The sequence below is a fragment of the Dermacentor variabilis genome, chromosome 2 (genome assembly GCF_050947875.1).
Source record: "Dermacentor variabilis isolate Ectoservices chromosome 2, ASM5094787v1, whole genome shotgun sequence".
Taxonomy (NCBI): Eukaryota; Metazoa; Arthropoda; class Arachnida; order Ixodida; family Ixodidae; genus Dermacentor; species Dermacentor variabilis.
Window position 1 is genome coordinate 109,411,506 of NC_134569.1, and position 13,597 is coordinate 109,425,102.

The following is a 13,597-nucleotide window of genomic DNA, read 5'->3' on the forward strand; positions in this document are numbered from 1 at the left end:
TTAATGCTACCGCCCCCCCTGTCGAGTGGTACATTTTAACCATTCATTCAAACTGGTTCACTGTTCTGTGTGTGTGTGAGGGGGGAGGGGCAACTAATTCACTTCATCCCGTAATTTCAGTGTGTGTCGATACGTAGCGATATGTAGAGACCTGTGTTTATCCCTTAGACACTTTTTCTAGCGCTTACCATTGCTTTGTTCTTGCTCAAATGCCGCATCAATATTATATCTTGCGGTACCGGTGTCACACAGGGCACTTTCGATCGCAATCGCACCCGATCGGAATAAAATGTTTAACGACGAGTTATAAGACAGTTAACGAAGCCAGTTATTAGAATATCATACAAAGAAATTAAAGTAAGAAATCGAACGTAGTAAGATTATTCAAATTGGAGCACAAAAAGCAAAATTTGTATGTCGGCTAAATTCGCTGTTCTGGAAGGGAACGCAAGCAACCGTGCCATGTTTAATTAAGTTAATCAAACATGGTTATAACAAACATTTTCAATTTCGTAAACTTCTTTCTGCAGCCCAAATTGCGTATGAACACCGGAGGCGCTATAACATATAGTTCTTCCATTTTGACTTCATTCCAGTTTTCTGACGTCAAAATTACTTTACCGCCGGCGCAAGCACGGGCGGTGATCCGTAAGGCTGTTTCGATACAGCACTGACACGCTATGCTCGTTTATGTAGGCGGTGACGTTTGTTTGGTTTCAGCGTGAATGCCTACAGCGATGTTTCTTTCATATAATTGGCTGCGGAGAGACAAGGAGCGCAGAGAAGATGGCTTTGGTGTGGCCGAGCTCGCGCAGTGAAAGTAGATAACCGGATGAGGAGAGTGGTATCGGTGTCTCCGATTGGACAAAAATTCATTATCCGCTAAAATTTTATTGTAGGCAAAGAGATCAATTCTCGCCGACATCTACGAGTAGCCAGAGTCGGAGCGATCAGTGAACGGTGTTAGGACCACGTTCTCGGCTTTGTGGTTCGGACAAAGGGGGTTGCTTGCCTACGCCTCCGGAGCGCCTAAACCGTGTATAGCTGGCCTGCGCTATAGCGGGGCGTCGCACAAACCCAAGTAAGCGGACCCCACAACGCAATCGGTATCTATATCGCCGAGAGAGGGTTGTTGCTGAGATGATGTCGGGAAGTTAAAGGAAACGCATTGGTCTTTTCCATATTTACTACTCGCAACTGGCCCCATGGAAATAAGAGCACACTCCGGAGCACTTTACATGTCTGATAGGCACTACACGTCTGAGGACACAATACACTGCTCCTGAGGTGTCGGCGTTTAAACAGTCGTTTTCCCTAGGTAACTAAAGGAGGGAAATTGATGAACTCTCGGCCAATCGTAATGATCGAACTGTCGCAATATCCCACCCATGACGTCGCACCATTCCGCCGGACTCCGCCTCTGACGTGCGACCTTCGAACCAGCCTACGATGCAATGACGAGATAATCGGGCGACAAGAGTCCACGCTGTTCTCGCTGAAGTCGTCGACATTGGCTCCTTGCCGCAATTAGTGCGCTGTTCGCGATGATCGGCTTGTAGCAATTTGAGGAGTCTGGCCTTTGACGGTCGTTACACTTTCCACAGAATCCGGCCGGTAGCTGGCACCTCGAAGGGAGGTTCTTTGTTTGCTCGCCAATAGCCAGCGCCGGGACACGTCGTTGTCTAGGCGGGCGCTGGTTAAGTGCCACTTAGTGGGAAGCACGCAAAGAATGACCATTGTTGTTTCGAGACGCAGCAGCAGTCATCTTCTATTCCTTCCGGAACGGAAAGGTATCTGACAATTAAAGAAAAAAGGTTGACTTACGTTCGACTAATAATGCAATCTTAGTGCGTACACGTCATCCCTTTGACGTGGCGAGTTTCCGGTTCAATGACGTCGCGTGACAGACAAGGGAACTATAGGCATGGCCCGATCCAATCGCGGAATGCTAATAGTGACAAACTCGTAGAATAGAAATGTTTTTTTTCCTTTGTTCGGAATAATCATGCATAATCAGCATGTACATATCATATTAGGATGTTGCGTTCTCGCGGTTTTTGTGACCATCAAATCTCGGAGGAATAACGAAGGAAATGGAATAGATTTACGTTATATAGTGCCCCTGCGTTAAAAAAACTATCCTGACATAGCATGATTTAATGAACAAGCCCCGGATGGAACTAGCTTGGCGAATGTTCCTGGACGCTCTGGAATCCATTTATGCGCGGAAAGGCTGCTTACGATGCTGTATGTGCAGATAGCCAAACAAAAGAGCAGGCGGCTCAATGCTGGGCAAGCGGCTTATGATAGCGGAGCGAATTGACAAATTACAGCAGGACGTGAAAGGCATTGGCCGAAGCTATAAACGCATCAATGCGCATGCATGCAAATGTAGATCCATTAAAAGCGCTAAATTAAGCCTGGAGGAAAAATCTGAGGCTGCATCCTTTGAGCACTTGTAGAAATTATGTGCGGAACATAATGTTCTCATACGGAAGCAGATCGAACCCCCTCTTGTTCCCGCGACTCAAATGTGTTAAATCGCACCCTAAGAAGAACGTATCAATTTGATCCCGTGATGTTAATGTTGATAGTTACGACCGCGTATTTAGCCTATGTGTCCATGGACATCTTTGATATTTCAGTCCCTGCGCAATAAGCTTTTCTTTTCAATTCCGTTTTTGTAGGCTCGTTACATACGTGACGAGTCTAGACAAGTAGCAAGCCATTCTAAGTCATTCACACCTTGCCGACATAAATAGCGCTAAGCAACGGTTGCGTCGCACTTGACTGTGGTCATATATATATATATAGTATATGTCGCAAAAGAAGAAAAATCAGTGCTCTTCCACTCTGAAGGATGACCAGTCGCGAAGCTGTGTATGTGTGCCCCTTAATGGCGAACTGCACCTCCGCCGCGGGTCGGCTGGGCATTTCACAACCTTCGGGATCGGTACACGTACGGGGAGTGCTTAACGCCTGCCTCACTTCCGCTGCCGCTCGGCCCGGCATTGCACAATCTCCGGGATTTTTTTTTTGCACGCGGACACGATAGTGGGGAAAGTAGCCCTGAACAGCTTCGTTCTAAAAATAATAAACCAAGAAGAATGCACTGCTAAGTAGGACTTTTGTCTCCCGCAAAATATACCACGCGAATGCACAGCGTTTCTGTAACGCACATTTCGAAGAGAACATTTGGGGTTCAGAGCGCGCCGAGAGATGTGTGCAACGTTGTGCACGGCCACACCAAAGCTAAGCTATAAGTAGAGCAGTGACGCCGAATGTTCTCAGCATGCACACTTCTGGCACGGTGACATTTTTTTTAAATTCCTTGTAGCGAGCGGAAATAATCTATTCTTGTGTGGTCGCGACCCAATTTCGCCGATTGCCTTTCTTTTCCTTCTTACAGTCGTCATTGCCCTCGTGACCTACGCTCTGTACATGCACAGCATGTTGCCATTTGTTTATTTCTACTCTTTTGCTACTGACTCCATGGTCTCCGGATTCATGGTGGTTCACGCATTGACATTCTTTTCTGGTAAGTTCGCAGCGGCTATCACCTTTGTGAGGGTATAAAGCGAGCCACCCGGCGCTCTATACTGTATTCGATTCGCGCGTCAATCTCATCGAGTTGAAGGTTGCGTTCGCCTTGAATGTCATTATTTTTTTTATCTAAGCTACCGGAAGCAAGACATCAGTGAGCCACACGTAGCTGGTCCTGTACACCACATCGGTTGAGTGAGGGTTGCAGGCAGCTGCGGGGGGATTGAGGGAGGTGAAAGTAAAGGGGGATATTATTTTAACTAAAACAAATTTTAGTACTCGATATCATAAAGCGGTAACGTCGTGAATCAAAGAGGAAGAACTTCATTAATTGGTGGTGGAATGGACGAGATTCACGCATATAATGAAATAATTAGGAAGTAATAATTGGGAAATCTGCGGATTGTAATTGGTTCCAAGCGAGCTTCGTAGATTCCGGAAATGCGTTCAATTCTGTTCAGTTATCGTAGTCGGAGGCATCGATTAGTCAATCATCAGAGAAACGATACGTGACCAGCGTGAAAATATCTGCATTGATTACGAAACTGCCATTATCCTTCTGTAGAAGAGTGGAAAACATACAGGTCGGAAAAGGTCTGTCATGCACTGAGGTATAAGCTTGCTTTTGTTATTCAGTGCATGTTCACAAGAACTAGAATGCTAAAGTGCGAATGATTATAGGTTAAGGAGGGAATCTCTTGGGAATGTGTGGTCCAAATGACTTGCTACATATGATTTGGAGCTGAAAATGGTAAAACCTAAGGGTAGGTTCAGCGATTCGTATGCAAAGGACCACAGTAATGTTAACTGGTCTGGCAAAAAAAAACAATATTGGGAGTGATCTTCAGGTTAATAAAACTGCGCAGCACCATGTATATCGAGGCAGAGTAGGTTCCGGGATGCTCGGAAGGAAATATGCAGAAATAAGTTATTCGGAGCGCATATGACAGGCATTTTGAAGTTGCTATAATCGATACCTTTGAAGGAAAGTACAGTATTAGCGCATTCTACCGTTAATAACGTATGCGGCAGAAAATGTGGGGAGGACAACTTGACAAGCCAAGGGCCGCGAAATAAATGATAGTACGAGAAATGTTGGGCTTGAATTTCGATGTTGCACTTTAACATTGTTATAGTTTTGCATTCCATTCCTGCTTGGGCTTCACGACCTGCAGCATGGAATAAATATATAAATAAATAAATAAATAATGTTAAGAGACCGGAGTGTGGCACTATGGATTACAACCTACGCGAGTTTCTCATATACGAGTTAATATTACGACGGAACGGATTTGGGGAGGCCACGTAATGAGCAGAGAAGTTAAACCGCGGTAACGGTTCCATGCCGTCGTTAAACATAAATGGGTCTAGTTGAAGGGACATGTTTTCGAGGCAAGGCCAATTATTAGGTGGGCTGATTTTACGATGTTTGAAGTTAAAGTCAGCTGACGTAAGACACGGCCGGGTGATTTAATGTCACTGGGAGGTGCCTTCCCCACGAGGTACATATAAAATATTGGACGGCCATCTTGATGCTGACGTAAACAGGACTCGAAACTCGAGAACCATGTGATGGAGCTTCGAACACGACGTCTGTCTGGAGAGATGAACACCTTGCCGGTAATCTCGAGAATGGAAACGTTCTCCTTGCATTACCTTTACTTCTGCTCGCGTAGCCACTCTAACGCACTCTTAAAACTACCGTGCTCGAAAGTGACTGATAGATACGGCGTTCCGACGTGTTGCACCAGCAAGTCAATCCTTCTCGGCGACCAACACTTGACATTGCTCGCCAGTTTATCTGCTTTTTCTCGTGAACGTCTCAACGTTTTACGAGTGTTCTATAGCCACGAACACCTGCACAACCTGTCTCGACTCTGTCACCCTGTGACACTCACGACTTCCTTCCAAGAGACATTGTTTCTCGGATTTGCAGGCGTCGCAACCACCATGGGATACCAATTGTACATGATCGCACATGAGCGTGGGCAGGAGCTGATCAGCGAAGAGCACTCGCGAGAGTTGATACTGTGGCTGCTCTACCTGTGCCCTCCGTTCAGTGCCTCGTGGGCGCTCGTGAAGGTGGTGCAGCTGGGCATTGAAAACACTTACTGCACGTACACGTCGGACCTGTCGATCATCCACGACGTGTGCGCGTTCGTGAGAAACAGCGCCGAGGATGCCGCCATCATGATGACCGGCCTTCGCTACTGCTGCGCCACCTTCTTCAAAAGCAACGGGACGTCGGTGAATCCGCTGTCATGGACGTCGTACCACAGGCACGTATGCATTCTGACGCGGCTGGCAGCGCTTAAGCAGCGCTGTAAAGGGCGTTGCAGGGATTCCCGCGTACCCCTTCGTGATCCTCTGCGTTTCTTTCGCTTATTCGTGGCTCAGTGATATCTAGACGCGTGGGACATGGTTCCCGAAAACCATTGCATCTGTGCTGGCGTGCAATATGCAAGCTTTACGAGCGGCAACGTGTATTCAGTCGCCTTCAGTAGAGCCTTTATTAAAGCTATTACCAGAGACTGTGGAAAATTTTTCTGTAGGTGCCAAATGCCTGCCATGATGGCCCCATTTACTCAATTGCTGCGCTCATGTAACTGCCAAATTAAAATTCTTCCATTTGGGCTTCCATGTGGAACAATACGACCACGGTCAACTCTTCATTTTATGTTCCGTTGCATTTTGTCGAAAAGCGCTCGACATGCTAACTTGAATACACAAGATTGCTGTGTCACGTATCCGAGTAAACGGCAGGTCACAATCTTCCGTGACCTAACAAAGCCATGGCCACCGGAATATTCCGTTGCGCCGATAATTTAATGTTTCCTACGTAACCATTAGCACTCGCGTTGCTGCCAACAGCTTCGGAAGCGGATTATGTTGTAGCGATGCGACGTAGGCGTTTGCCTGTAGGTATAGTCGCATTGGCTCACCAGGGAGACGATGGCAAAGGGAAAGCAGCTTCATCCGGGGCAAGCACAGATGGCAGGCACGACGATGAAGTGTAGCATTAGGCTAGCGTTCGCTTATTTAGCTTTAGTTTTAGAACTGCACAGTTCCTATACAAAAATTGGCTGCGACTCAGCTAACCTTGGATAGGCAAAGCGAAAGCTTGGTTTAGGCTTTAAGTCTTTGGTTTCACTTGCTTAACCTTTAATTTAGCTGTAATTATCATACTTAGGTGTTCAATAATCGTTAAACCAGGCATGACGGCTGTGCCTAGGTTGGGGGCTAGACATGACTGGGATTAGGCTTGGGTAGACACGCATCGTTAGACAGTGCGGCGCCTGTCGTGCCACAGGCAAAGCGCAAGTGCTAGACATGCAAAGAGACGCCGCGAACATGCGCAGCGCCGAAGCACAAACGGACAGCCCGCAAACGCGGTTGCTACATTGATATCGACGGTGCGACGACTGCTGCTTTCCGGAGCCTCTGCCGTGAAGCAGCTGCACGGGCGATATTCGCGCTGAGACGCCGCTTGGCGACGATGGCTCATAGCCTCCCGCTCCCGCGCAACGCTCAGAGAAGACGGCCCGGCATCGCTGTCATCGCTGTCATGATTCCGCCGGAGAGGGCATAATTTCCCGCGGACATTCCTTCTACCGTTGTCATTGCCTTGGCGCGGTACATCGCGTACAGCTGCGCATGCACGTTCATTTCACGAGCTTTAGTTCCTTCTGTCCCACCTGGCCACAGCAACATCCGGAAGAGCACGGTCCAGATAATACAGCGCAACAAAACACGGAGACTAACCTGCCCACATGGCCCCTTTGCCACCGTACGAAACCTATGGAGCAACACGTGCGAGCGCCCAGAACCATAACAAAGCCGCAATTGTGACCCGGAAGCATGACTGCTACAGCAAACTAAATAAAAAAAACAGCAAGAAAGAGAACCTGCTACGTCATTTTCTCCGCATTTTTCTCCTAGCGCACGGAGGGCGTAGGGCCTCTCCTCAGTCTTCCTTCCTCCAAGCCAAGGCTACGGCACAGCTACGGTCTAATGAAGGTCAAATTGCTGGCGACGGCCAAACTCGTCTCGGCGTGGTTTGTAAAGCTTTCGCTTAAAGAGCAACGTACAAACTGACGTGATATCGGTCGGAAGTGGTCTACCTGACCGTACGGAGGAGGAGGCAGTATTTTGTGAGATTGAACCTAGTGAACCGTCCATGTGAGCCGCCGCTGATTGACCCACATGGACATGGTAGGGGCTGTGTGACCGACAGGTGCCCCCTGTCTATATACATTTCGCTCCATCCATCATTACGTTCATGATTGATCAAATTGTGCGGTGTAACGGCTTGAAACAACACGCGAGCTGCGAGAGACGCCGTAGTTGGTGCTCCTGATTAATTTTGATCACCTGGGGTTCTTTAACGTGCTCTTAAGTTTAGGTGAACACGCATCTTTGCGCTCTGCTCCCGTAGATGTAAAGTTTGGTGGTTGAGAGTTAATTACCATGCATTTCAGGTGGTCAATTGATCAAGGTGAACTCTACAGATTCAGCGGTGTCATAGAAAAAAGAAAGTTAAGAATAATTCGACGCGGAAGCAGTCGGTAATACTAGCGCTTGGTTCGAAGCTAATTCGTGCAGCTTGAACTCTCTGATTGTCACGTTGATTGTACGATTTCTACTCCGGCCATTCGACGAGAATTTATGACCTGCTGATTGTGAAATTGTACATAGTTGTAGGTACTGGACAGGCGAGAGAAAGAAACTGATTGTGCCATCATATCGTGCCCACTATTGTATGGGCATATGTCCGTTTCATGTGGTCTAAGCTGAAACAACGATGGAATTGATACTACGGCAAAGTAAACCTGCTCAACCAAGGCTGGCAATGCAGGCGGTCCAATGGCGCGCACCTTACATGTAGCGTTAGCTCCTACCAGGAAAGGTCTGGTGAACGTGGACCGATCCGGAAGGTGGTGAAATCTAACACAGCGCTAGCTGACGCAAGAGACAAATGCGAGAAACTGGCTTGCAACGCACGTGACAAACGGGTAAATGAAGCAGCGGGAACGAGAGAAATGTGGCACGCTATCGTGGTTCAATGGTTCGTGCACCAGGCTCTACCAACGTGTCGGCCGGGCATTTCTTTGCGATGCCAAGCATTATTTGCCTCATTCTAGGCACCTGATAATGGTAGGCAGGTCGCTGTCTCGCCTATTTTTGAGGTGCCTTCAGTAACCAGCAGGTGTGTGGTCAATGGTGGACCGAACATGTTCACTTTACAGACTTTTATCCACGTAGTAACTCTTCGCTGAACCCCAAACTATGCTAGATAGCAAAGTGTCACCTGAAAGATGCTTCGCATAACATCGATTCCCACTTTGCGCGGAATCTGCATAACTTGTTATTTAAAGAGGTCCGAAGCAAGGCGGGGCAATAACCTATACATACGTAGCTATTCACCACAAAAGGGTTCGAAATAGGTAAACAATGGTTCATGTTAGTATTCCTACGGCCGATGGCTCTTCTTGGAAGAACCGTGTTGCTTATGTCGGCTCTTTTTGCGAGGGCACTTGGCTTGTTAGCCCCAACATATCTCGTCACTCCTACTGGCATTTTCGTTAACCTTTCTCTGCGCCCATCACAGGGACGGCGCCATGACCGAGATGACGGTGATGCTGGTCGAAGGCTTGGTGTGTTTCTTGCTGCTCGTGCTCGCCGAGCAAGCCATAATGCGTCACTGGTTTGCACCGGCGGACATGGCTGAGGCGCCACCACCGGCGAAGACGCCACCGGACGTCCTAGCGGAATTCAACTACGTCAACAAGCTGCTTGCGCGGCAGGACCTTCACAAGCCTTCGCTTGTCGCGCTGGACCTGAAGAAGATGTACGGCCGGGCAACCGCCCTCCGTGGAGTGACCTTCCACGTGGACCCCGGCGAGACGTTTGCCGTGATGGGTATGCTGGGCTGCGGCAAGTCCACCCTCCTGGACGTGCTGTCGGGCTTCAAGCCTCCGAGCGGAGGCACCGCCTACATCGGCACCGTGTCGCTGAAGGAAGTGGCCCGCTGGGAGAAGTTAATCGGGCTGTGTCCTGATTACGACGCGTTCTTGGGTCGGCTCACGGTGCGCCAAACGATGGTGCTTCATGCCACCATCCGCGGAGTCCAGTACAAGAACCGGGCCACGCTTATCGATCACCTCTTCGCACTGCTCAATCTGCAGGCCGTTGCGGACGATACCATCGACAACTGCAGGTAGACGTGTCCGCATGGGGCGTTTCTGAAAGCAAAGAGACGGCAGTTCCGGGGTTTAAAACGAGTCATTGATGTAGATCACGTGTAAGCGAATTCCTATCTAAGAAAGTGTGAAGGGACAAACTCAGCTAAAGACTACAACACGAGCGTGGCCAAACGGTCGTATTTGTCCCTTCGCGCTTTCCTCGCGAGGAATCCGCACCACCAGGCTCAGTTCGCCATTTTATCGAAGATAAGAAAGAAGGGGCACTATACAGCGTGTTGTCGCAGTTACAAGCGCTTTCGGAAGTATCTGGCGGCGCAACTATTCAGTCATGATTCATTGCACCATTGAAAGAAATTTGCGTCGGCAGAATTTTGTCGTAAGCTTGGCGCAGCGAGATTCGAGCAGGAGGTTGAGTGTGCGCCCAACAACTCCGTAGCTATCTCCCCCATGTCTTTTTAGGCTTATATATTGTTTAGCCTTGAGACACTGTGCACAAAGCATTTATTACCAAGCGTCTAAGCAATAAGTTGTTGTGGTTCAGTATCCCTAGAGCGCACTTTGCTCTGCATTAACTCTTGCAGTTTCCATTCCTTGAAAGGGACACCGCGGAAATAAAAAAACGCTACCTTCTGCACAGGAAAGGTACTTCCGACTTTTGTGCCAGGATAGACTGCGACATTTTTGGTAAAGCTGCACTTGAAATGACGGCTATAAGCTGACAGGGGCGGTGAATAGAATTACGTCAAAGTATTGGCATTTAGACTATCGAACGCCCACTGAAAATACCTTCGCTGAAATTAATTCACTGGCGCAATTTCTTTTCATGAATAGCTATTTTCTGTACGGACGCTCACAAATAAATGACGATTGCTTAGGACGGTCGATGGCACCTCGATTACTTAAATAATTACTTAACACTAATTAGGAGGGGATCGCTTCAGCATGCGGGCATAGTTCTATCTGGGTCCAGTGATGGCAGGACACGTGGCGTCAGGCTCATCAAATAGATTAGTGATTGACCCTTTCGCGGTTTCAAGTTGCGTATCATACCTTGGCAAACAACTGCTATTTTTTCCATTAAATCGTTTTTTACACGAGAATAATGGTGTCGTCTCTAATTAAAAGTAATTATAGGTGAATTTTGAAGCTAAATAAAAAAAATTAATGCAGAATATCCTCTGCGAGTTGCCTAAGTATGCGTAAGCATTGTGTCACTCGCTCATCTCCACGCAGACCGGTGTCACTATCAATGTCATGAAACTTGATGCGGCCAGTATAAACGACAGCGCTGCGGCGACACGAACTGCTGCGCACGGCAGCGTAAGGTGAATTCATGCCACAAGCAAACTACTGCAGGTGGTGGCGCCAGGTGCGCCAATGACGTTTCGATCATTATAAGCCGTTATCGCTCTCTATAGCGTCTTAACAATCCGCGTCAAACCATTATCAGCCGTGATGAACCGTACTCCGGCGGCGGCTGCATATGGCGCAGCCCCGCGGGCCCTATCTTGAAAGCGCTCTGAGATGGGCACAGAGCGCGCTGAGTGCTGATAGCTTCACGTGCGCTGTGTTCCGGCCGCTTAGTTGGCGTTGCAGCCAGACACGCGGGCCCTATCTTGAAAGCGATCGGCGAAGGGGACACACCGCGCACGAACACACAGCTTCGTGCGCGGTGTGTTCTTGTAGCTTAGTTCGCGTTGAAGCGACAGCCAGCAGGAAGGTAATTCGCTGGCTTCTGCGGGCCCTATCTCAAAAACGATCGTCTTAAGCGACGGACGGACGGGTTTCCTCGGTGGGTAGGCGTAGAAAAGCTTACGCATATAAAATTACATGAAACTGCGAACAATGTCAAAGCTCGCCACAGGAAGTGCAAATCACTTCAGCAGTGCAGTAGGTTTCACGGGAGCTAGCCGCGGACTACCGAGGTCAAATTAGTTTTGAAGGAAATTGTGAAGTGAAAACAATCTTGATGCAGGAGGCGTTGAAGATATGCGACACCTATTAATTAAAGCCAAGGATGCATATTGGACTGATGCGTGGTAACGAAACAGACCAAATAAACCCGATACCTCAATCATTGGTGTGGCCTGAGCAATGAATTTCTCGGTAGAAAGTATCCAAGGGTCGACCTCCCTATATAGGAGCGCGTGGGCACAGTGTGTACAAGTTTGCTTGGCGGAGTATGCCTGTCTTGTGTTAAAAAAAGAGCACAAGTGTTATACGCGCTCAACACTCGTACTTACTGAAGCGTCTCGCATCGAATGCGCAGCGCGAGCAACAGGCGGAAGCTGGCCGTGGCCGTGGCCATCGTCGGCTTGCCTCCCGTGCTGCTGATGGACGACCCGGCGACGGGCCTGGACCCCTTCGCGAAGCGCACCATCTACAAGTCGGTGCAGATGCTGCGCCAGCTGAGCAAGTCGGCCGTGCTCGTGGTGACCACCAGCCTGTGCGACGCCGTCATCATGTGCGACCGCATGGCCATTATGGTGGACGGCTTGTTCCGCTGCATCGGAAGCCTAAGTCAGCTGCGCTCCAGGCTGTGCCGCGGATTCGTGCTCCGGGTCAAGGTTAGTGAGGGAGCCGCATTCTTCTAGGACGATTACTTTGGGGACACTTTTGCTTGGGTGCGATGAAATAACCTACGGGACTCTTCACTAGAGCCTTGGGTGTTCTGTCTGTGTACTCTTGGTACTACGAGGCGTGATGACACTGCCCCACCCCCACCAAATAAGAAAGACAACTTAAGGAACGCACACTAGACGCGATTCCCGAAAAGTGATCAATTGAAGGCGTGGTGCCCTGGTACCGTAAGGTACAGGAGCCTGGGTTCGCATGCTCAAAAATAGGACTAATAGTGTGACTTGTTCTTGCTACGTCCACTACAACTGGTTTAGCTTAAGGTTCCTATAGATAACCATTTTGCAAGAACATTAGTAGGAACCTGTGCTAAGAACCACATGTAAGAACGTTAAGAGCCCTACGTGCACTGCTGTATTAAGCCACCCCTCTTAACTGCCAACCAGCTTTTTTTTTTTGCGATAGGTATGGAGGAATATAAGACAGCGCCACTCATACCTTGACCTCCTCATTTCTTTGCTTTCTTTTGCGGTTTCTGACATGATAAGCGATTTCGTAGCTGAAGTGAGGTGCTGTGCGTCCACTAGGAACGAACGAGCTGCACAAGCTGCTCTTGTCACTGCCGCTACTTAGTAAAAAAACGATGCCTCCAAGAAAATTTAGCTCAGCCAGTCAATGAACACTCGTAACGACACCCTCAAAAGCTGTCTATCGAGAATATCGCGTGATAAACCCCCCAAAGGCTGCACGAAAAGAGCGTTTGCGCACCGCTCTCCCAGCTGAAGCCCGAGGCGTACGGGAACCCGGAGGCCTGGAAAGCCATCGACAGCATGGTGAGGGCGGCGTTCCCGGCGGTCCTCTTCTCCGGCCAGATGACGGCCTTCGTCGAGTACGAGGTGGAGAGGATGCCGCCGTGGAAGGACCTAGCGCAGACGCTGGCCAACTTGAAGCACCACCTGGCCCAGTACACGTACGACATACTCTTGAGCGAGGTGACGCTCGAGCATGTCATACTGAAGGTCGCCAAGTACCAGGTGGTGCCGCTCAAGGGACCCGTCGTGCCGTCGTGACGGCTCCGCTGTGCTGACCGCCGGGCAGTCGCAGCCCTGCCCACGAGCGCATCTGTAACGCGCTTTCTTTGTTTATTTGAACAAGAAAGCGGCTCATTACCGATCACGTACGCGATCTGCTCTGCCTTGTGCAATGTTTTCTTTGACGTGGCGCGCAGAAGCAGCCTTCGATGCAGAATAAAATGCGGGCTGCTATAAATACTC

At 49.0% G+C, this 13,597-nt stretch overlaps 1 protein-coding gene across 1 annotated transcript in view; it reads left to right on the forward strand.

Annotated features, from left to right (window-relative positions):
* The window catches only part of LOC142570397 (phospholipid-transporting ATPase ABCA3-like), a 34,206-nt gene extending 20,813 nt beyond the window's left edge, over positions 1-13,393 (forward strand). Inside the window, exons 5-8 of the mRNA XM_075678785.1 lie at positions 5,480-5,822; positions 9,152-9,760; positions 12,016-12,313; positions 13,103-13,393. Of these exons, the coding sequence (XP_075534900.1) occupies positions 5,480-5,822; positions 9,152-9,760; positions 12,016-12,313; positions 13,103-13,393 (1,541 nt within the window). The remainder of the gene's footprint in view (positions 1-5,479; positions 5,823-9,151; positions 9,761-12,015; positions 12,314-13,102) is intronic.
* Positions 13,394-13,597: the final 204 nt, after the last annotated feature.